Source organism: Lucilia cuprina, chromosome 4 (assembly GCF_022045245.1).
Source record: "Lucilia cuprina isolate Lc7/37 chromosome 4, ASM2204524v1, whole genome shotgun sequence".
Taxonomy (NCBI): Eukaryota; Metazoa; Arthropoda; class Insecta; order Diptera; family Calliphoridae; genus Lucilia; species Lucilia cuprina.
Window position 1 is genome coordinate 15,712,554 of NC_060952.1, and position 23,674 is coordinate 15,736,227.

Sequence of the window (23,674 nt, forward strand, 5' to 3'; positions counted from 1 at the left end):
TTAATAAATTATTGATAATAAATTAATCTGTTAACATTTGATAATGATTTTGTTAAACCCTTAATAGTTAATTTTTTTTGAGATAATTTAAACATTTATTAATGTTTAGTCATTTAGTCATATATGATGAGTCATATCTCTGGCGTAGTTTGCAGACACTTAATTTTATCAAAATAAAGATTAACTGGTTAGAGTATTATATTTGGCTATGTCGAATTTTATGTATATGATAGTGAGACTTTTAATTATTTTTTTTTTAACGTTTTGAATCTTATCGCAATACATACTTGTATGTAACGATCCCTATAAAATTTGTTAAATAGATTAAAAATAATTCATAAATAAATCATATTTGTATTTTTTTTTATAATTTTCAATCAACTTGAAAAACATTACAACGAATATGATTTTAAGTCTATTTTAAGGTGGGTGTTGTACCAAATAAATAATAAAAAATTCTTTGAAATTTAAGGTATTTTATTAAAGCAAATTTTTAAATTTTCTTATTAAAATATTTATTAAAGTTTTATAAAATTCATATACTTTGTTGAATAATATTTGCGTTTATTTGTACTTATATTTATAGTTAATCGTTTCAAAGTATACTTTAATACATACTTAGTAGCACCATACAATTTATAAAAAAAGCGTGATTTTAGTTTTAAGAATTTAACTAGTCAACACAACTTTAGTTTTAGTCCGCATTTAGAAACATTCTAGCTATTTAAAATTTGATATTGTGTGAGATATTAATTATTGAAAAAAAGTTCAAGAAAAATTTTAGGAATTGAATCTAATTTCACTACTATTAAATCGAATCACTTAGGTTTCTCGAACTGCAACCGTTGAACTTCCAGAATCTGTTCTGTTGAACATCGTAGTGATTCTAAATTATATCTGAATAGTTCTCAAATAACTTACCTAACATACTTTTCAATGACTACTTTATATCATCTGGATTACATAGAAGTAGTCTAATATGGTCTTACTAATAATGTGCTATATAAATACTTTAGTTCGATAGTCTTTCATAGAAACTGTATACGTTTTTTCAGGTGACAACGACTTATAATAATTACTTGTACCTATTGTAATTACTTGTAAACGTTTGTTGTAAATACTTGCTTCCAATGACATCACAGTCATTTCATTACCTTACATGGTAATGAAATTATTTGTTGGGTAGCTATTCCCCAGCAAAAATAAAATTAAGTACTTTCAAAAGAGTAACATTTAGCACCACTTTAAAAATAGCACTAAGTGAATAAACCAATTTTGTTAAAAATTGAAGATATATATTTTTTTTTGTAGTAAAATTTTTTGATTTAAATCCATTTTATTTTGGAGTTGATTTATAAATGAGTGTAATTTATTTATTTATGTTTATACTTTTTAAGTTAAATTAGTTGTATTCTATAATACTACAATTTTACTTCTTAATAACTTCCAAAAAAATAACATTAAAATTGCTTCCTGAGAGTGACTTCAGATGAAGTAAATTTGGAATCAAATAAGAAGAACACCCCTCCTATGATAAGCCTGTGTTAAAATCATCACTTCTTCAAGTCTTTTTAAATACTTCCATGGAGTTAATTCTACTTCTTTTTCGCTTCTTTGGAAGTTCTTTTTTTCGGGGTCAAATTGACTATTTACTAGGACCTAGCATGAATTTTTTAAATCAGAATTATATTCCTTCTGAAGTTATCGAAAAAGTGGGTTTGATTTTTAATGTTTTATCATGTACTCGATGTACTCATCAAATATTATTTGGTGAAAAACATTGTAGATCAGTGTTATTCAAGGAGTGATTATTTAAATGAGTAAACTTAACCACAGAAGACTGAAGATTCCTCTACAACTCTTTACTGTTACGTTAACGTATACGTTAAATATACAATGTATAATACACTACCTCCCCCAATTAGTAATAATTAAGAGCCAGAGTTGATGGACGCTTACAACCAGACTTTTTGTGGTTTGAGTTCGATTGATGTTGGCTTTGGCTTAGAGAGTTGTATGAATGAATGAATTGTTGCTAGTTAAGTTTGTTTTGTTAATTATAATTGGTAAACAATATTATCTCAACTGAATTGTATATTTATTTACTTGCTAACGTTGTTACCGGGAGGCTGTAAAATTTACACTGTACGTTGTCTATAAATCGGTGGCGTATACGCGCTGCTTTTTCAACACAGATTTAAAGCTCGATTCGCACTCAAACATTTCTAATACACTTTTCTACATACACACACGTAATACATTACAACAGTGTATAATATTTTAATGCATTTTTTGCATATAAAAGCCTTTATCAGCGAACATTGGGATTTTATTTGTGATTTAAAGTGAAGCGGAACTGTCTGTGTTCATTTCTTCTTACGTGTTACAGCAGTCAGTGTGATTTTATTCGTTATAACAACGCGCGTGCGCTTTTTACGGAAATAGTTGAAATTTTTGCAATTTATATTATTTGATTTACATTAATAAAATTTTAGTTAAAGCTGCACTTGTTTAAGTCTTTGAAATAAATAAAAAATAAAAACTAAACAAGAATAAATAATCTAAAAATGGAAACTAAACAAATGGAAACTAATATACAAAATTTTTATAAAAATAAAGTTGTATTTTTGACAGGCGGTACCGGATTTTTAGGAAAAGGTGTGTTGGAATTAAGCCAAAAAAATGTGCTAACAAAAAACTAATTAAGAATTTTGCAACGAAAATAAAATAATCTTGAAATGTGTTTTAACAAAAAAAAAAATTATAATAAATATGTATATTAGATAAAAAAAAAAATAAAACAATTATAATTGTTTTTTTTTCTGGTTATTTAAAACATCGTAATAATTCTAAACGAATCAATGACTACAATTAAAATAAACACAATCAAATTTAAATAAGTAAATAAAGATTTAGTTAAAAAAATAATAATTAGTATTTACTAAGAAAATATAATTGTCAAAATAAATACATTTTAATAATAATGACGAACATGTTTAAAAAAAATATCAAGTTTGAAAGGTCAAACGTAGGAGAGAAATATTTAATGATGAAATTTGCAAAATGCACTGATTTCAAATTAATTCTGCTATTTCACAAAAGCTGGGAATATTAGCCATCTCTGCTTCTTGACTTATACTTTATGTTTAGGGCGTTAGGATCACGAACAACTGGTGACGCAACTGTTCTAAATTTATGTGTATTGATTTTTAGCAACAAATAGTAAAAAAATTAGGTCAATACCAGCAACATGAATAACACGAAGTACTTCCAAAAGAATAACATTTATTGATAAATGCATTTAATTTATTTATTTATATTAATATTATTTATGTTAAATTAGTAATATTCTATAATATTACAATATCACTTCCTAATAACTTCAGAGAATGAGTTCAGATGTAATGAATTTCGAATCAAATAAAAAGAATATCCCTCCTATAACAAGCCTATGTTAAAATCATCACTTCTTTAGGTCTTTTTCAGTACTTCCAGGGAGTTAATTCTACCTCTTTTTTGCTTTTATTTTTTTGCTGGGATATCTCCCACAGCAATGGGTAACTATGATTTGAATTTTGGGGATTTCGAAAAATAATTGTTGGTACTATTTTAAAAGTTAGCTATAGCTACTATGCATTTCATAGAATATAAAATTTCTGTCTGAGGTTTTAATAAAATCGAAAAATGTTATCCCGTAAATGGTGAGGTTGAAACTACGAAATATTGGAAAATTTTTATGAAATCGCTGTATAATATTATTTAGTTAACAATCGATTTAATTAAATCTTAAGAACTTTGATTACAAAGAAGTACTTTAGTAACGTCTTATTAATAATCTTTATTGAACACATACTTCCTTATTCATTCATCAGATTTTGCAGATGATATGAAAGCTGTATATGTGTATATGAAAAGTATATGAAAATGTAAGTGGTTACAATTGGAAGTCATTGTCAGGTTTTTGCTGGGATTCTTTAGAATTTTATAGATTTGAGATTTCTGTCATACTTGAATGTCTAATTTCATTCAAATTAGATAAATAATGAATGTAACGTCATTTTTTAAAGGGAATTTTGACGTTTTAACATTTGAGCGCTTTCATGCGTTACAGTTCAGATTATATATACTTTATCTTTTTACGATCAATATTTGGAAGTGTTTTTAAGAGTTTTGGGGAAAGTTTACTTAGAAAAAAAATTCAAAAGTCAAAAGGATAAAGTTACAACCAATTGTCAATTAAAAAACAATTGTTAACAATAACAAAATTTATATTGTTATAAATGTGTACGTCATAATTTATAAAAAAATTCCATTTATAAAAATACCCAAGAAGCTGGTTATACACCTAGCTTTCAATTTCTAAAAATAACAGAAAAAAATTGTACTACAGACTTCCAATAAGATATAAACAACATTTAAAAGTTTTGAATCAAAACAATAATGACGTAAAATAATATAAAAATTCATACAAAAAATTCCATACTGTAAATAAAATTAAACTTTTCCGTTTAAAACATTTGATTTACTTGTTGGCCTTTCTTTAAGTTATTTAAAACAAATCAATTATAAAAAACCCTATAAACAATTAAATTTTAATTATTTGTTAATAAATATATACCTCTGTGTACATGAGTTAGACGAGTTCAAGTTAAACAATAATTTTAGGAATAACATTCATAAATACAGTTTAATTAGAGTAGTAAACTGTTTAGAAAAATATACATTTATTTTCTGAAATAAGATTATTCTAATAAGATTTCTCAATTAATTGTTAAGTACGCGACATTTCATTTAATTGCTATCGTTACAAAAATGATGTAATACATTAAGATAATTAAATAATTACGAAAATGTGTATAGTAAAAAAATTATTTAAATTGTCTGAGAAATACATTTTACCTTATAATAAGAAAAAACCTAATAGTTTTCCATTTGGTTGTCTAATAGTAATGGCTAATGGACCGTATTTACCCACATAACGTCTTTTTATCATTCACATCAGATACTGCTCACAAATTCTTGGATAAAATTTCCAATTTCACGAAATTATTTTGCTATTCTATAAAGTAACCTCTGCCAACCCAACATTCACGATTCTTATATATAGGGGAGTGGATTAAGTTTTAAAAGTACATATGTATGTTGAACAACCAATTCGTTGTCAATTGTGAGCTTACCAAGTTTGGTACCACATATGTATATTACTTTTTCCCTCTGTGTAAAAACCGAAGACAATATTATCGGGATTTAAATCTTCAATAATGCTTTTAGAAAAATTTTCAAGAAGTTTGCTATTTAAAATCAGCAAAATCAATCTATAAATAATGAAGATATAAGCAAAATTTCGGAATAACTAATGAATATTAACCAGGGAAACCAAAAATTTGTTCTAAAGATTTTATTCGACTCACCACAGAAAACATGCATTTCCATGTTTTAGTTTCCCTGATAATAACTCAACATTGGAAATAAAAAAGCAGTATCAATTACCAATTCTTCACATATTGGACTTTTAGTTCTCATTACTATTTACTTGTATCCGAAATACTGAATTCTATAAAAAAAACTATAAAAATTAATTCTGCTAAATTTTAGGGCAATAGGACTAACAGGGGGCCGATTTGGATTTAAACAGCTAATAATATAAATATGAATGCAATTATCGTTCCAATAAACAAACACACACAACTGTAAAAGTTATTACAAGTTCGTCAGATTATGTAGTGTTACAAAACACTTGATGGATATTTCCAAAAAAAACATATTACATGTACTAAAGTCTGTTTTAGGGTACTGTTAAACCTTGAGACGAAAGTTTCAAAGTTTCAATTTCAAACTTTTAAAAATTTTAATATTTTTAGTAAATTTCCATGCGATTTATGAAAAACAAATAAGGAAATAAAACATTAACAAGGTTAGGTCAATATTTCTTACCGATCAGCGGTAAGTTTAAAAGGAGGATGTATATACATAAAATACATGAAGCCTCTATCAAGCTCCTAAACCAGTGCAGCAGGTGGAAATCGAACCCACTACCTCGGATCTACCAGACTAGAACACTAAAAATTGGTACTCTAATTTTTATAGAAAGATATGCTCCTTACTTAATAGCTCAGAACTAGAATTCTAGTTCTTATCTTTGAAGAATCGACAATTAAACATGTCTAATAGTAATGTAATCTTAATTAGTTAACATTTCTTTTAATTTCAGTGTTTATTGAAAAACTTTTACGTTCTACAGATGTAGCTAAAGTCTACGTTTTAACACGACCTAAGGCAGGCGTGGATATCAAAGAACGTTTTAGTAAAATCCTAAAAGATCCAGTAAGTAAAAACGAAATATATATAGATATTATATACGAAAAACAACTATGTATAATGAAAAGCAACAAATACACTGTGGTCACAAGCAAAAAGTGACTAACTTAACAAATATCCTTTGAGAACATGTAGCAACAAATACAGCTGTCATATGTTGGTATACATGGTAGTATAGTATACTTATGTATATAACATAATACATTCTTCAACTGACTTAGGTTATTAACAATTGTGATCACAGCAATAAAGACAATAAAACCAAAGAAATTACAAACACTATATAAACCATTTCATTAGCAATAACAATTAAAAATAAAAACTTAAATTTTTTCTTTTATAGCTTTTTGAAAAATTGTGCACCATCAAACCGAATCCAATGAAATATATTAAACCTATTGCTGGCGATTGTACACTGCCAAATTTGGGAATATCAAGTGCGGAAGATCGTGAAGAGTTAATTGAAAATGTTGATATTGTTGTACATGTGGCAGCAACAGTCAGATTTAATGAACCACTGAGCAATGCTACAAAAATAAATGTGCAAGCAACCGTGGAATTAATAAATTTAGCCAAAGAAATGAAAAAACTCAAAGTAAGTATTTAATACTAACTAATATGTATGTGTATTACAATATAGTAACATTATTTATACTTATTTACTAACTTACAAAAAAAAAAAAAAAAAAATAATAACAAAGAATTAACACATATTTTACAACACATTTGTTATAGTTAATTTTGCGTTTTCTTCTATTTTTTGTTTGTTTTGTTTAAAATGTTTTAAATAAAAATACAACCAAACATATGGGGAAATTGTAAAATAAAGTAATTAAAAAAAAAGATTAATATATTTAACCAAAAAAAAAAAAAAAAAAAAAAAAAACACGAAAATGATGCAATACTGGTGAGTGTAGATCATGTTGCATATATCTAAGGATTTTTAAAACAAGTCTGACCAGAGCTATTTATTTAATTTATATAATTTATGTAACACAAAATGTTAGTTTAATTAATATTTTCCTGTGATGGACTTTATTACAAAAAGTTAGTAAGAGTGTTCGCAATTTTCGGTGTGACGTAAACCCAGCTTTACACGATCACACATGTAATATGATATGTCAAAATTTTGTGTAGAATAGTGCGATCACATTAGATCAGTAAAACCATACAAAAAAGTGAAACAGCTGTTTCCATCTTACTTTGTTATTGTTTTGTACCAATCGTGTAAACGGCTTTTATTCTCTTTTTTGTTATACGGATGGGATTTCATTTTACTTTTTCATTAGACTTTTCGCACGTAAAGTGTGATCGTGTGAAGTGCCCTTAGGTAAGCATATGTAATGTTTGATACTATCATCATTAATGTTTGATCCTATCATCATTTTGTATTCTCAAACTTTAGTTTTAATGTAATTTTAAGAGTCCTTATATGGGGGCTAGGGTGGCTTGATCGCGTTTTGTTATATAACACTGTGTGACAGTACAAAAAATGACTCAACATATCGGTCATTTACTACAATAACACTATACGACAAAAATAATTACCTAGGAAGAAATACTATTTTTCTTAAAGGTAATTCCGATTAAAACAAGAATATGTTTTTGAAAATTGTCAAAACATCTTCAAAATCTTAACATATAAAAGTAAAACCCGGTTTTTCGTACCTTTTTATATTAAGTTTCTCAACGGATTTAGAATGGAGAAGCTAAATAGAAAGAAGAAGCTAAGTAGGATTTTGAACATAATCCTCTCCGATTTCGATGAAATTCGGAATACGCATTCTTCATGTAAATTCGAAATTTGAAGTTCTTCAAAATTGCTAAATTCATTACGAAAATTCATATTTCGGAAAATTTAATCACTCTTGGGCATTGAGTTCTCTCTTATTGATTGACTCAATCCCCAATTTATAAAAAAAAATTCGTATTTTTTTATTAGTTAGATTTCGGAAAAAAAATCTTTAATAGAAGTTAACAAATAATTATTAGAATAATAAGATAATACCTCCCAACGCAGTATAGAGTACAGGAAACTAGATACATGTATTTTTATACATATTACCAATTACGTTTGTTTAGATATCTATTGGCCAGTTTTTTTAAGATGGGTTATAAGACAACAAAATATCACGTAACATGCAACTGTTCCAAAACAATTTGAACGAGACAGAGTGTAAAGAAAAGTAGTAAAATGCTTTAATACAAAATAATACTTTTTGACTTGAATGAAAAAAAAGAAAAACTAAAAGCTAATTTTCGAAATGTTCAACAAGACAATTTCTTTTAGCATTTAAGTTGTTTTTTTCATTATTTATTGTTTATTTTTATGGCTAGTTTTACAAGTTATTTTTCACAAATTATTTTCTTGGTTATTTTTCAACAACCAAGTGTGCGTATTACTTACTACAGTGGACTAGCATATATATACCCGCCATACAGACATTTACTATATAGTACGAGAAACAGATGGACGTTTAACAGCTGATATGTTGATAGTGGTACAGGAAAATTATGTAAAGTTTTAAAATTGGAAAAGTTGTTTATTGCACAATTTGCTATTATTGTTACTACTTACTACTATATGTATGTTTTTTAAATTAACTACATTTTATAATTGTTTACAGTTCAAATCAATTTCGCTTCTAAGCTTGAAAGTATGAAAAAACTTATAATTATTGTTATTTATTTAAATAATTTAGCTTGTATTAAACCAAAGTACATATTATTGAAATTAAATCAACATATCCAGTCACCATAACCTAGAAAAGTTTTTACATTTCAAGATAATTAAAAGTTCTAACATATTTTTTATAAACGATCTTTTTAATTTTATTTTATCACTTTTAAATTAATGTCTCTTTCGCTCTCTGCATTATTGACATTAATTGTTTAAGGTCAAGGAAAAAAGAGCGTCAAATAAAGTGACGTATGTATTATGTAAATATGAGTTTAACAGGCGTTCAATTGTACATCTGTTTATGAAAATAACGTTTAAACTGAATTGATTTATTAAGTATTAACTTAAATATTTGTCATTATAAGTATTTAATACAAGGTATTAAAATGGTAATCGTAATAAATATTATTGAAACACGTTTAGATAATTTAAATAATTTACTTAAAGTGTATATTTATACCCTACATCACCAAAACGTGGACGATATTAAGCGTTTGTAACGCATACCAATATTCCGAAAATATTCCAATCGACAAAGAATCACTCTCTAAACACGTGGTTCCTGTCACATTTTTTTTTATAAAAATTTCAAAAAGTCTCAAATTTTATAGTAGATATCAAATAATTGTAGATGACCTTATATCTTCTTAATTTTTTTGTAACCATGCCCTTGGTACAGATAAAAGATAGATAAAAAATTAATAAAATCCCATTTTCGTAAAATTTCAAAACTTATTTTGGGGCCTCCGGTAGGTTAGTGGTTAGTGTTCCAGTCTGGTAGACCGGAGGTGGTTGGTTCGATTTCCATCTGAGGCACTGGTTAAGGAGCGCATAACAGGCCCGATAGAGGCCTAGGTGTATGTCTTCGGATTTGATGTACATATGTACATCCTCCTTTCAAACTAACTAACTAACTTTTTTAGAATTGAGGATTCGGCACAGAAAAAAACTGAAAATATGTTTCAATTATCAAAATAATTGTATCAAGCAAGTTTTGTACCTATAACCAAAATAATGATATCAATTACAAAATTTGTAAAAAATAAAAAACACATTTTTCCAAATAACGAATTAATCAGAACAATTAATGTCAATAATTAAGACAAGATTTAATATTGATTAATTCATTAATTATATAAATTAAATATATATTGTAAATATAAAATTGATTCTTATTAATTTATTAATCAAATGAATTAAACTGTTTTATTTGGTAGCACAAAAATTCAAAATAGTATATTAAAACAACTAAAATAAAAAAGTAAGAAAGAAAAATTGTTTCAAACCATGAAAAAATTAATTTAATCAATTAAAAATTTAATCAAAACCTAAGTGTACAGGTTAAAAAAAAAAACGAGATAATTAAGACAAATAAAAATTAGTTTAAATAAAAATTGAGGAAAGAGAAAAACATGTTATTTGAAAATAAACTACCCATAATTTTTTCTGTGAGGGTTTACATTACGGTCTATATAACTGTAAAATTTCGTTAAAAAAATATTTTTATATACATTTTATAAGTTTTGCTTCATCAAGCCTTTTTAAAGAAATTTCTTAAGCTAAACAATGTATACATTTCAGAAAAGTAGACTTAATATTTAGTCCGTTAATATATATATAACAAACTGCCCCCTTTACATGTTTTTTATAGCGCTCGAAAAAGGAATATAAAAATATTTAATAAATACTCGAGATGTCTTGACTGCGTCCCATATTCAAAACTTTAGTTCGAAAAAAATCGACAAAAAGTTAGATAATTATTTCCCTATTTTTATTCCCATACCAATGTGCGTCCGTGTATCTGTTCAATTATGGATAGAACTTTTCAGAATATCTTATAACAAATTTTTTTTGTTAAATTTTATTTAATTACTGATTTTAAACGAATTCAAATGATTTCCTGTTAAATGATTTATATCAACCGACTTTCAACCGATATTGATGAAATTCGATACGTTCTCAAAAAACATCATTAAAAATTAATTGTAAATGACTTTTTGAAGGGAAAAATGTGGACCTTAAACCTATAGATTACATTACTATTTAAAAGATATAATTAAAAAAAATGTATTACTTATTTCCAGTCCTTCGTTCATGTCTCTTCAGCATTTGCCAATTGTTTAGTGTTCAATGCCAGCGAAACCTATTATACTGAATACCTGGGCATTAGTAGCGATAAATTATTACAAATCAAAGATGTATTAGGTGATGAAACATTGGATCGTATGGAAGGTGAATTGGTGGGAAAGTTTCCAAACACATATTGCTATACAAAATCATTGGCCGAAGAAGCAGTATTAACTAAGGCTAATAACTTGCCTATATGTATATTTAGGCCGGGAATAAGTAAGGTTCAAATTAAGCAAACAAATGTAACACAATAGGTTAATTAAAATGTTATTTGTATTTAAATTTTAGTTTTACCCACTAGTGATGAACCCCTAACTGGTTGGATTGATAATTTATATGGACCCATGAGTGTACTTTATGGCAGTGCCTATGGTGTGTTGAGAGTAATGTATGGCTGTCCCACAAATAAAGCGGGTCTAGTGCCGGTAGATTATTGTGCCAATATGATGTTAGCCTGTGGTTGGTATACCGCCACCGCTGTTAAACAGATGTAGGTTATAGTTTTAAAAATATTATGGAAATAAAAACCTATATTATTATATTTTAATTTTAGACCTTCCAAGGATCCTCCTATATATAGCTTGGTGCCTGATGAAACAAATCTTTTAGAATGGGGTGCCTATAAGAAATACGTTGAAGTGCATGGTGTCCAAATTCCTTTGTCCACCATGATTTGGTATCCATTTCTGATATTTGCCAGTAATGTATGGTATTACAAATTTTTATGTTTTGTCTATCATACGGTGCCCGGTTATATAATAGATTTTTTATTATTAATTATAGGCAAAAAACCGAGGTAAGTCATATGAACTAAAGTTTTGAAAGGCATATTTTTGATTCTTTTTTTATATTTTTAGAATGACTAAAGCTTATAAAAAGATTCATATGCAATGTGGTTTGCTGCGTTATTTTCTAGACAATGAGTTTACATTCGATACAACGAATGCGAAACAATTGTGGAAATCTATGAGTGTTGATGATCAAAAACTATTTAAATTTGATATGCGCTCCTTAAATTGGAGTAATTACTTTTATAATAGTTTATTTGGTTTAAGAAAATTTTTGGCCAAAGATGAACCCGATACTATACCCAAGGCTAAAAAATTATTAAGGAGGTAAGTTTTATGGAAATTAACGAAAAAAAAAAACTAAAAAAATAGTTCAATGAATATCACTAAGGGTAGACCCATCAAAAACATACATTGAAAAGTAAGAGTACTTTTAAGAAATTACTTTTCAAGACTACTTAATATCGCCTGCATTACTTAGGACCAGTGGGCTATTTTTCTTCTCAAAAACAAAACTTTTTACTTCACTCGTTATTTTGCTCAATGTAATCACCGTGTTCAAATAATGATATAAAATATAAGTATGTTATTTAATTTTTGCATTTTAATCCCTAACTTTCCAATGTAAGTTTTTGCTGGGTAACTCATTTCTGTAATAACCACCACTTTTATTAACTTACTATTTATAATTATAATATCTTAAATATTTTTTTTATTTCAGATTGTATTTTGCTCATTGTACTGTTCAGACTTTAGTATGTGTCGGAGTTCTGTGGCTGTTATGGATTATATTGAAATTAATTTTTCTTTCATAGTTTAAGTAATTAGTTTTTAAAATGTATGTGTTAAAATATTAGGTTTATTTTATTTTTAAGGGTTTTTATAATAAAAAATCATTATCATGGTTTAGAAGAATAATCTAATTGATTAAATTTAGAATGTTACATAATAGATTTATGTTTCAGAAATTATACTTTAGATAATGGAGAGAAGCAGAATAGATTTGACCGAAGTCATATTATATATAATTGATTATATATACCTCATATAGAGGGACTAATTTTACTGTTTTTAAACAGTATATTATGTTTGATAGAATTATTAAAAATTAGGATTCAAAAGATAGCTATTTAAAGATACATCCGGACATCTTTAATCGATCTCGTTGTCTGTTCAAATTCAAAATATGTGTCGTATAATTGTTTTGTAGAATTAAAAGGATCAGAGACAAAGATTTATAAATGTTATAAAAAGTTTACAAATTTAACGTAGGAAACTAACAAATACATTGAAAATTTATGTTATTTCAAAAATATTTTCATTATTTTCAACCTTTTTAATCTTGCCTTAAAAATTATTAAAACTAAAAGTTTTGTCGGAAATTTTTAAATAATTGTGCGTTCTTTTGAAAACAATAGCATTTATTGCCATTGAACTACTATTTTAATTAATAAGTATGTTCCCAGGAAAAACTTACATTGAAAAGTAATGAGTTAAAAAGCTAATAAAACCTCTTTGCACTACTTCTTTATTAGCAATTTGAGTCATTATTTTAACACGGTGATGTCATTGGAGGCAAGTACTTCTACGCTCGCTTACAAATAGGGAGTTAAAGAAGTACTTGCAATTTGTCTTACAAAACAGTTGTTGAGTAAGTTGTTTTATTTTTAATAATAAAAAGAGCCAGCTAGAATACGAACCAGGGACTTCGGTTTGTCAGTCAAATGTTCTACTCACTGCACCAATGCTTAGCTATTTTATTGCGCGTCAAATAATGGTTTTCACATACAAAACTAATTTTGTTTTCTTTTTTGTGAAACACAATTTCTAACACGCAATTGAATAAAATGTGCCAACAAAATTACAAAGCCGAAAATAAAGTACTTCTATATCAGATTACAAGAAAGTCATTACTAGAGTACTTCTAAGTAATGCTGACGGGAAGTAGTAGTCATTGAAAAGTAAGTGGTTAGGGAAGTACTACCCATTACCGAGTTTTTGCTGGGTTATTATTTGTAAACCTCTTACTCTGTTCCTAATAATTGTAATTTATTACACAGATTAATCTTTCACCATAAGCTTGAGTAGTTACGTCTATAACTTTTTTTCTTACTAATTTTTGCATTAATTCGACATTAAAATTCTACAAACAATGTAATTTATTCAATTATATTCTTATTCAACGTCTAGTCAATCAACACTACAACACGTTTATCTCTAATGATCAATGAAGATATTTAGCAAATTAAAAACTCAATAAGTTTAATACTATTTAAAAAAGTAAACTTTTTTGAGTATTTTGTTAAATCTGGTATAGATTAGACATTTTGACTACTTCCCAGCAACTTGCACTTTCAGTGAGTCTGCCTTACTTGAAAGAAATGATACTTTCTAGAATTGGACGTATCATCGTAGTCAATTTTTTCCTAAAACAAAACTACTTACTAAACTCTATTATTACAGGCGATCGATTTGTAAGCGAGCTTTGTTTTAGGCAGAAAGCTTAATTATTTTCGATGTAAGTTTTTCCTGGGTAACTATTCCTTATGCAACTTAGCGTTTGCACTTTATTACATGGCTTTTAATGTTCGATATGAGTTAAACAATCTCGTTAGTAGTTCCATTAGAACAAACTTAATATGCACTTTGGATTTCTATGAATACTTTTTAATTGAGTAACATTGTTATTGAATATTTTAAATGATAATTGATTTAAATTAATTGGATCTTATGAAATAATATGAACAAATACACATGTTTATGTATGCATGTAAAATAATTGATGTGTGAAAAAATACTTTACTAATGGCTTACGGCGTTGTGACGTTGTAAGCCATTACGTTTTTTATACCCTGCGCCACTTTAGTGGGAAGGGGATATTGTGTTTGTGCTGATGTTTGTAACGCACAATTATATTGGTCCCACACCACCCTTAAAGTATACCAATCTGCTCAGAATCGTTTTCTGAGTCGATTCTGCTATGTCCGTCCGTCCATGTAAACCTTGTAATCAAACAGGTCGCAATTTTGAAGGTCGCAATTTTGAAGATAATTTAATTAAATTTGGCACATGATCTTCAATTGTCCTAGGAACGAAGCCTATTGAAAATGGTTAAGATTATCCCCTAGTCCCCATATAACTGAACGCCCGAATAGGGCTTTCAAGTTCATAATTATGTTTAACATAACTCGTATCTCGACAAAAAGCTGCAAAACCAAGTTCCATACTAGCCTTGATGAACGTTATGAACTTTATAAGTATAGGGCCCCTACAAAAAGCCCCCTTTAAAATTCGACTTAAATGTCCACAATTTTTCTCAACAATAAATAGCTTAAGTATATCTGAGGTGCAATTGAACTTAAATACTTTATTATGAAAACTAAATCACATTTTATTTTTGTAACAGGTGTAGGGTATTATATGGTTCGGCCTCGTCCGACTGTAATTTCTTACTAGTTTAATAATAGATTTGTTTCCTAAACAATTATAAAAAAATCGTAAATAAGTAATAATTTCGGAAAAAGTTTGACCTACACATTTCAAATTTTAAAAATATTTTCGACGAGTTTGGTCCTATATTCGTTAAAGAAAATTTTTGTAATTTTTAATGATAATTTGTTATAATTTGTATTAATTAACTAGTGGCCGGTATATAATCTGATATTTCAATTATAGTAGTTGAGTTTTTAGTCTCTTAAAAGATGAATGAAAAATAACACTTCATTAGAGTCAACGTGAAATACAACCATTTTCATATTTTAAAATTAAAACACTAACGGGAAACTTACGATTATTAGATGAATTTATAACTTTAACAGTATTATTTTGTATGGTAAAAATGTTTGTAAATAAACATAAAGGATTCTGTGTAACATCCTCCACAGCACTATACGACGAGTATGTAGATGATAAAGTTGCAAGCAATGGGGATGACGATGATGAAGATGAACTTTGAGCTTTGGGACAGCATAATAAACAGCATGCAGAAGTAAACAATATAATAACAAACATAAAAGATGCCAACATCTTTAGTTTGAAATTTATATTTTGGCGCACTTTTCAAAAAAAAAAAAAAAAAAAAAAAATAATAAATATATTCAAACACTTATAAAGTATGTTAAGAATATGTTTCACAATATTAAAAATATGTAGAAAATTTTGCATAAAATTCAAATTTTAAAAAGTTTTATTTTATAACAAGAACATATAAGTTTAAGTGTTTTTTAATTTCTTTATTTTATGTTATTGCTTAGCGATGCGTTTCCCGAGACAAACCAATAGAAACTGAAAAACACAGTTGGCGTTTAAACTATTTTATATGAAGTACATGATGCTAGTAACATCATCAACATCATTATGTTCTTCTTCATCGTAATCATTACCAACATCATCTGTATAATTTCTTCAACTTCTTTTACATTTTAGTTCCTCTTTTTTCGGAAAACAAAATGTTTAAAAACTCATGCAAAATTTGTTCTGTACCATTGCACTATGGAAAGCGTACATACTTTTAAAGTAATTAAGTGGTTGACTGCAATATATTTGATATTTAAAGATTTAACTATTTTTAATTTTAGTCAAATTTTCCATCCGTATTCTCTATCAATGTGTGATGGTTTCATTACATTCGTACTCTTCTACTCAAAATTTTGACAGATCATATTACTTGTGTGATCGTGTAAAGCTGGCTTAAGTAACAATTTCTAATAACAGTATTTCGACAAAATTGTGGACTTAAATTGGGGATTGAAGATGCCAATTTGAACCAAAATTCTTATCAGCACTTTTATGATTTTGAGAAAGGTTAACATTATATTTTGTAGTAAAAATGTTCCATTATAACTCACAGAGTTCTTGACCAATCTTGTTGAAAATTCGTGTCTAAACTACTATCCAATAGCAATACATTGGTGACCGGAAGACACTGGTTTAAAAAATTAAGTCACTAGACAGGAAATCACTCATATGGTTACCAAAAATATCGATTTCTTTTTGGGTGAGTAATATTTTATACAAATGTGTTTAAAACTTGATGGTTTATAATTTGTATTAATTTCTTCAAAAATAATGTCAATATTTATACAGGACCATTGTGCTAATCTTGTGAGAGTATAGATAATAATAAAAAGTATTAAAAATACTATAAAAGAAGAAACTCATTCATAGAATTAAGTGTAGTACAGAGTATAAAAGCGAAAATAAATAAAAACAATTCACAAAAAGAGCAGCAACAGCAACAAGAATAAGAAAAATGTTAAAGAAGTATAAAAACAACAGGACTCTATAAAGTGAGAATACAAAAACAAATAAGAAATTACAGATGGATATAGCCGAATATATGATAGCTTATAATAGAAATATTTGGAACCCGACTCGATATTCATTATTTAAACATGATGTAAAATTTGAATAGAGTTCCGATATTAATGCTAGATAGTTTAAGTGTTTCGGTACAAAACAAATAATTTTACTATATTTAATTTGCTAAAATATTAGATATAAAAACCTCGCAGATAAGAATGTCCTGATGATAGGAAATAAGAATCACAAATGCATATTATGACAATTGCAAATGGAATGGCAAACTTATATTACAGCCCTAACACTCTGGTGAAGGATATGAAATGCTGTTAAACAAAACGTGTGAGTGTAAAAGTAGACATGTAGTCAGCCAAACATGAAACAATACACACCAATACATACAGAATTTACATAATTACATTAGGATGAGTCTATTTGTATAAAATCAACAACAAATAATGAAATTTCAAAAAAAAGCTAAATCAAATACCAAGAAGCAAATTTTTTATATATATTTTAAAAACTTTTCAAAGGCATAAAAAATAATTTCCAAACAATTTCCTAACAGTTGCACGCCTTCCTAATATCCATATGTGTCTGTAGCCTAACTGTATTTAAGGCAAAATAACACAAAAAAAAACAACACTTACTAACATAATCACAACTACTATTCCTACTAGTACTACTGCTACAACCACTTCCGTAGCTTAGGTTCATTTCCGTATCCGTTTAAAATTAAGGCCAAATATCAACTATAAAGTCTTTGTTAATAAAGAGACAAACTATATTTATTTTTAATAGACTTACAATAATTTGTATTTAAGAGTATATAAAATGAAATCATTTATAATATTATGTTGTGGTTAGTTTTTCAATTGAATGTGTTTTTTTGTTGTTGTTGTCGTTAATCTTGTTAAAATTAAGAATAAATGTAGATTAAATTGTTGAAAAGTTGTTGCATGTTTAAATATTTAAGCGAAAGTTAGTTAACATTTTGTCTCGATAGTTGATAACATAAAAAAATATTTTTTTTTTTTTGCTTTACACTGGACCCTAAAGAGGCGAGTATGTAGATTGTAATGTTGAAACTACAAGTAAAATTTTAATTTGTGTTTTCAGTGATTTGTGTTTTTTTCCTTTTTTACTACCTAGTTGTAAGTACTTACTAAAGTAGTAAAATGCGTCTTATTTAGCTATTTAACTCAATACTTTTTAATGTAAGTTTTTATTAATTTTGAAAGCTTAAGAGTTGGGTCTCAATGACGACACTGACACTGCGTCCGTGTCTTTGTTCTGAAATCGTTTAGTAATAGTCATTAATTTTCGGAGGAAGATCTGAAATAAACTTCTTTGATCGTTTATATGTAATAATTTTCTAATTTTTAACTGTATTATATCAAACTATGGGAAATTATGGCCCGGAAAACATATTCGACTTGAAATTTATCCTGATATAATTATTAATTCATGAGTTATTTATTATTAAAATTTTTTCGAAAGTAGACTTTATCAAGTTAATTATAAACAATTATTCCCCGGGGTTCCCTGTCCCATACCTAGGAAACAAACTTCCAGTTAGTTTATTATTCAGAATAGGTTTGTATATCAGAGTAATTGCAGATGTTTATAACCCGATGTGTTACATGTTTTTGATTAGGCAATTTTCACAAGGATCTTTAAATGGACCGGTATGATCTATTATGAGCAAAATGTTTACCAATATGTATATTAGTTAATGAATTGTTGATTTTCGAAAGTGGACCTTATATGTATATGAACTATGGACAGATCCAGATTTTACTTTGTAACTCGATTATTATTAATATCTATTCAATATGAAATTTTTAACCGTTTTAATAGTTTTCAAAATCTTAATAAACAAAGACCCTGGATCAAAATATGTTAAAAAATTTCTGAAAAAAAACGTAATAAAAATTAGAAAAATATTGCGGTTATTTATTCATAATTTCATGTTTTAATGAACCTATAGCCAACCATAATGAATCATGTTTTTTATAATATATTTAAAGAAATTATATATTTCTGACTTACCCTCCTTAAATCCTTTCGAAAGTTTAGAATTTTCCATCATATTAAACGCCAAAATATTGTTATTTGGTTTCTTTAATGATGTATGAATTTCTCCAACAATTGGTGAATCTATGAATATATTTTAAAAATAATTTACAGATTTATTAACGATATACACCAATTATGCTTAAGCCTACCTGTTGCTATACTATTGACTATATCATTTTGTATAAATTTAAATTTTCCTCTAAAACCTTTGGATGTTATATTCGAACTGGCATTAAATTCAATTAATAAATCGGGACCAGTACTAAGGATATGGCGTGTGGTGGTAAGTAAACCGCATAAAACATCAATAACAGCATTCATATTGGCGGATTCAGCATCAAATATCGTGAGTTTATCTAAATTGCAACTGAAATGTATTAAATTTGATTAAATTAAACTTCTTCACACAAATATATATTAGTCCACCTTGTTCCTTTTTTGGGTATGCGTAATTCTTCAAATATAACTTCTACACGAGTTTCAGGTCTGTAAACCGATTAAATATATGGGTTTATAGTTCAATATCCTTTAAAGAAAAACTCACCTGCCGATAAATTTATAAGAGCACTTAATATGACTGGGATATTTGGCGGGAAAGTGAGGAGAATGAAAATATTTCCATATATCTAAGGAATTTGGAGGCACTTCGGGATTAGCAAAGAAATAATAATCACAATAGGTGCCCGGTATAAGACGGCCATCATTTTTGAAATTGTCTAAATGAATCTATTAAAATACACTTACAAACATAGAAGTTCTTTATGCAAAATTTTACCTTTTTTTAAAAATCTATATTCCAAACTGACATTTAAACACCAATTATCGATTTTCGGTGGCAGAGGTTTAGCGAAACGTAGACGTAAGGCGAAGATTTTACCCGAACTATAAATAAATTCATATGGCGGTAAATCATCTATATTCATGATGGTTGTGGTGGAAGTGGCAGAAGATATATTGGCATACGTGCCAATATTAGACATGGTAAATGGACTGGATACTTTTTTATTATAGATGATGCTGTTGTTGGTGTTGTTATTTTTGTTGTTGCTGCTGCTTTTGCTACTTTGTGGCGACACTATTTTGTTTGAGTGTGTTTGATTACAAAATATATACTCTGGTAGTGTGGTATTTTCAACAACTGGTTCACGTAAATATGGAAAAATCTCAATATAATCTAAACAGCTGCAATTGAAAAAAGAAACAAGAACGTTTGTTCAGCTATAAGATTATCAATATTTGTGGAAATATAAGTTTAAAGAAAAGTGTTTTTATACATAAATTGTGTCAAAAACGGATGTTGTCATTTATGTTGGAAATAAAACGGAAGAATGAAAATTTAGTAATACAAATATTAAAAGATTTAAAATCAATAATATGTTTATTAAATTAAAATTCAAATAAATACATAAAAGAAAATTATGAATAAATTAAATGATTTAAGATTTGTAACGCTTTGTATATGGCGTTAATTTATAATTAAATTTAATTTGTTTTTTTCAGTTATTTTAAAAATTATTCTGTAGTTTCTTTGCGCTTTCTCACACCACTTAATAGACGACAAAAAGCTGGATAATCTATCATGGGTGGATCTTCCAAATTTTTCGATTTCACTAATGGAGCATGCCGCAAAGCTTCTTGTGCCTCAGCCAACGACATTTTATCACCAAAATTGGTTAATTCTTCATACATTCTATTTAAGAAAGATTATTGCTTAGTCGTTAAATTGGATATTGTTAAGTAAAATACTAACTTTCTTTCCTCAATTTTTCCAGTACCATATAGATCCCATTTACTCCAGGCCTCTAACAATACATCTTCGGGGTCTAACTCAATCGTACGATGACTCATTAATTCCACAAATGCATCTACGTTCAAGGGTTCTTTGGCCTAAAGTAAAGTTTTATTTGTACGATTTTATTACAATTTAAGTTTGATTGCCTACTTCTTTTAACATCTCTTCCAACATTTCTTCGGTAACTTCGGAACCTAAAGCTCCAAAAGTAAATCGTAAGTCATCTTTCGATATCAATCCATCGCAATCGGTATCAAATAATAAAAATACCTGTTTTTGGAAAAAAGTAAATTAAATTTTCCATGAAAATACATCCTTCTGCAGGGTTGAGGCGAACTTTTTTTGTAATAGAAAAATTCTGTTATCGGTTTTCCAAATCGTCTTTTCAGAATTTACAGACAATTTTTATGATAATGTTTATGGAATTTACTAGAAATATCGGAATTAAATTAAACTTTGCTTTGTTAAAAAGAGGCCGATTATGTACAATTAGTCCCCAGGAGTTGGTTCCCTTTTGCGTGGATTTTATTATTCAGTAAAAGCCGGAATATGTCGCAAAAATTTCAGAATCAAATGAAGCCTTTAATTCCTTAAGACATACATAAACATTCTGTGAATATTTCAATAAAATCGGTTTTACCGTTTAGGTATCCATAGACTATACAAAGGATCCAAAGACAGACAGTTTCCTTTTGCCAAAAATAAATCCGCCTTACCCATTACTTAAATAAAAAAATCTTTAAAATTCTCTCACTTCTTTTAGTTCGGCCAACTTTCGAACATCTAAATCTCGCATAGCATCAAAATCATCGGTTGTAAGTTCGTCGGGTGGTCGATAAGGACCTGTTGACACTGGTAATTTTAAAGTGGGATTAAAAATTTCATTAATTACACGCATAGCTTCAGATTCTGTTTCCACTACCGGTTGAACGTTAGAAGGTTTACGAGCGGCGGCCGCTTTTTGCCGGCGCTATATAAAATAACACACAGAATTGTTAATCCTTTTAAATTCTATAATTAAATTATATATAATAGGTTTACCTTTTCCAAATCATCAAAAGAAATAGCATGTTCACTGGTCATTTTTATTGTAATTATAAAATCCTTTTTTTCGGTAAAAATTTTACACTTTATATTCCGTTGACTTTTAAAATGTAACTAAAATTATATTTGTCTTTACATCTTTAATTTAATGATCGACACATTGTAAATCAATTTTATTAAAGAAAAAAAAAACAATTTGATTTACAATTTTGACACAAAATTTCACATATTTAGATTTACATTTGTACAAACCTATGTAAGTATGTAATACAAATATTCACCTATAAAAATACAAAAAAAAGTTCTTCGAATATTCATTGAGTTAATTCGGTACATTCAACTTGCTCTTGTCACACTCCCCATTTCTGAATGTTTCTGGCTGATTTTGCATTAAGATAAATGTCATTACATTTTAATTGATTTTTGAGATACTTTTTGGATTTGTTTTTATATGCTTTTTTTATTTACTTAATGTTTTTTTCAATCTATTTCCTTAATATAATTTATGTTTGTACAGTAAAAGTTTGTTAAAAAAGATATTTCAAAAAAATAAAATATTAGCCTATTCATTTGATATTATTAATCGATTTTATGACTTTATCTAAATTTCCTCAAAAACTTGTAACTATCACATCATAACTTAAAGAAAATTGCAGAATTAAGAGCAGCTTTACTATTTGCAAATATACTACATCCACTTTAAAAAAAAAAAGCGATTGTATATTTCACATACATTTTACGGTATTTTATTTATGCAACTTGATGTAAATACTCATAGTACATGATGTACTATCACAGCTGCATCAAAATCGAATGACAAAATACTGTCTCAATCTAATAAAACAACACAATGTTGGTTGTATGAATCAAAAAGAAATCAAACTAAAATGTTAATGCTTTATAGCCAAAAGATAGATGGATTGATGCAAATGAAGTGCACCAACAAAATACTTTTTAATAAGAAATTAAACAAACATTTTGAAATTCCACCACCACACAAAACACTCTTAAATGAATTACAAATTAAAATCGAAAAACAATTTAGAAAATTCTGGTCAATGTCTTGAAAAATAATTTTTCAACAGATGTATTAAAAAAAGGAGATACAAAAGTAGAAATATATTTATAAATTAAAATAAATATATATTTTTTGCATAAATCACGTTTGTATGTTTAATAAGGCAAAGAAAAAGGTACGTAAAATTTATAAAATTAAATTATAATTCAGAAACCCACTTAATTATGTACATTAGGGTGGTTACAAAATGAAAATTGCTGAAATTATCTGTAAAAATTAAAAATGTACTTAAATTTGAAATATTATTTCTCAAAATTGTTTTTTTTTTTTTAATTTTACTTTAAAACCATTTGCTAATTTTGAACTATTAAAATCAATTACTCTTAATTTTTTTCAATAAAGTTTTTATTATACTAAATAATAGAAATATTATTTTTTTAATAATCTTTAATTTTGTAATGAGTAATCTAGATATTTTACCTGGTAATGAGTGGTCTTTATCAATAACATTATTTATTTTTTTA

General features: G+C 27.3%; 3 protein-coding genes across 3 annotated transcripts in view; 1 reads left to right on the forward strand and 2 right to left on the reverse strand.

Moving 5' to 3' along the window:
- LOC111690758 (cadherin-89D) overlaps positions 1–23,674 on the reverse strand; it is a 104,875-nt gene that overhangs the window by 20,116 nt on the left and 61,085 nt on the right. Inside the window, exons 12-16 of the mRNA XM_046949349.1 lie at positions 20,072–20,478; positions 19,841–20,012; positions 19,723–19,782; positions 19,446–19,663; positions 19,270–19,377 (exon numbers count right to left, since the gene is read on the reverse strand). Coding sequence (XP_046805305.1) covers positions 19,270–19,377; positions 19,446–19,663; positions 19,723–19,782; positions 19,841–20,012; positions 20,072–20,478 — 965 coding nt within the window. The remainder of the gene's footprint in view (positions 1–19,269; positions 19,378–19,445; positions 19,664–19,722; positions 19,783–19,840; positions 20,013–20,071; positions 20,479–23,674) is intronic.
- LOC111690750 (fatty acyl-CoA reductase wat-like) lies at positions 2,225–12,825 on the forward strand. Its single transcript, XM_023453303.2, has 8 exons — positions 2,225–2,658; positions 6,212–6,324; positions 6,662–6,913; positions 11,083–11,344; positions 11,417–11,618; positions 11,682–11,924; positions 11,986–12,243; positions 12,638–12,825. Exons 1-8 carry the CDS (start codon positions 2,568–2,570, stop codon positions 12,729–12,731), a joined length of 1,515 nt encoding a protein of 504 aa, XP_023309071.2. The 5' UTR covers positions 2,225–2,567; the 3' UTR covers positions 12,732–12,825.
- Positions 20,656–22,230, reverse strand: LOC111690751 (myosin regulatory light chain LC-2, mantle muscle). The gene is made up of 5 exons (XM_023453305.2): positions 22,130–22,230; positions 21,843–22,058; positions 21,239–21,358; positions 21,047–21,183; positions 20,656–20,986 (listed from the first exon to the last, which is right to left on the reverse strand). The coding sequence occupies exons 1-5, from the start codon at positions 22,169–22,171 to the stop codon at positions 20,809–20,811; spliced, it is 693 nt and encodes a 230-aa protein (XP_023309073.1). The 5' UTR covers positions 22,172–22,230; the 3' UTR covers positions 20,656–20,808.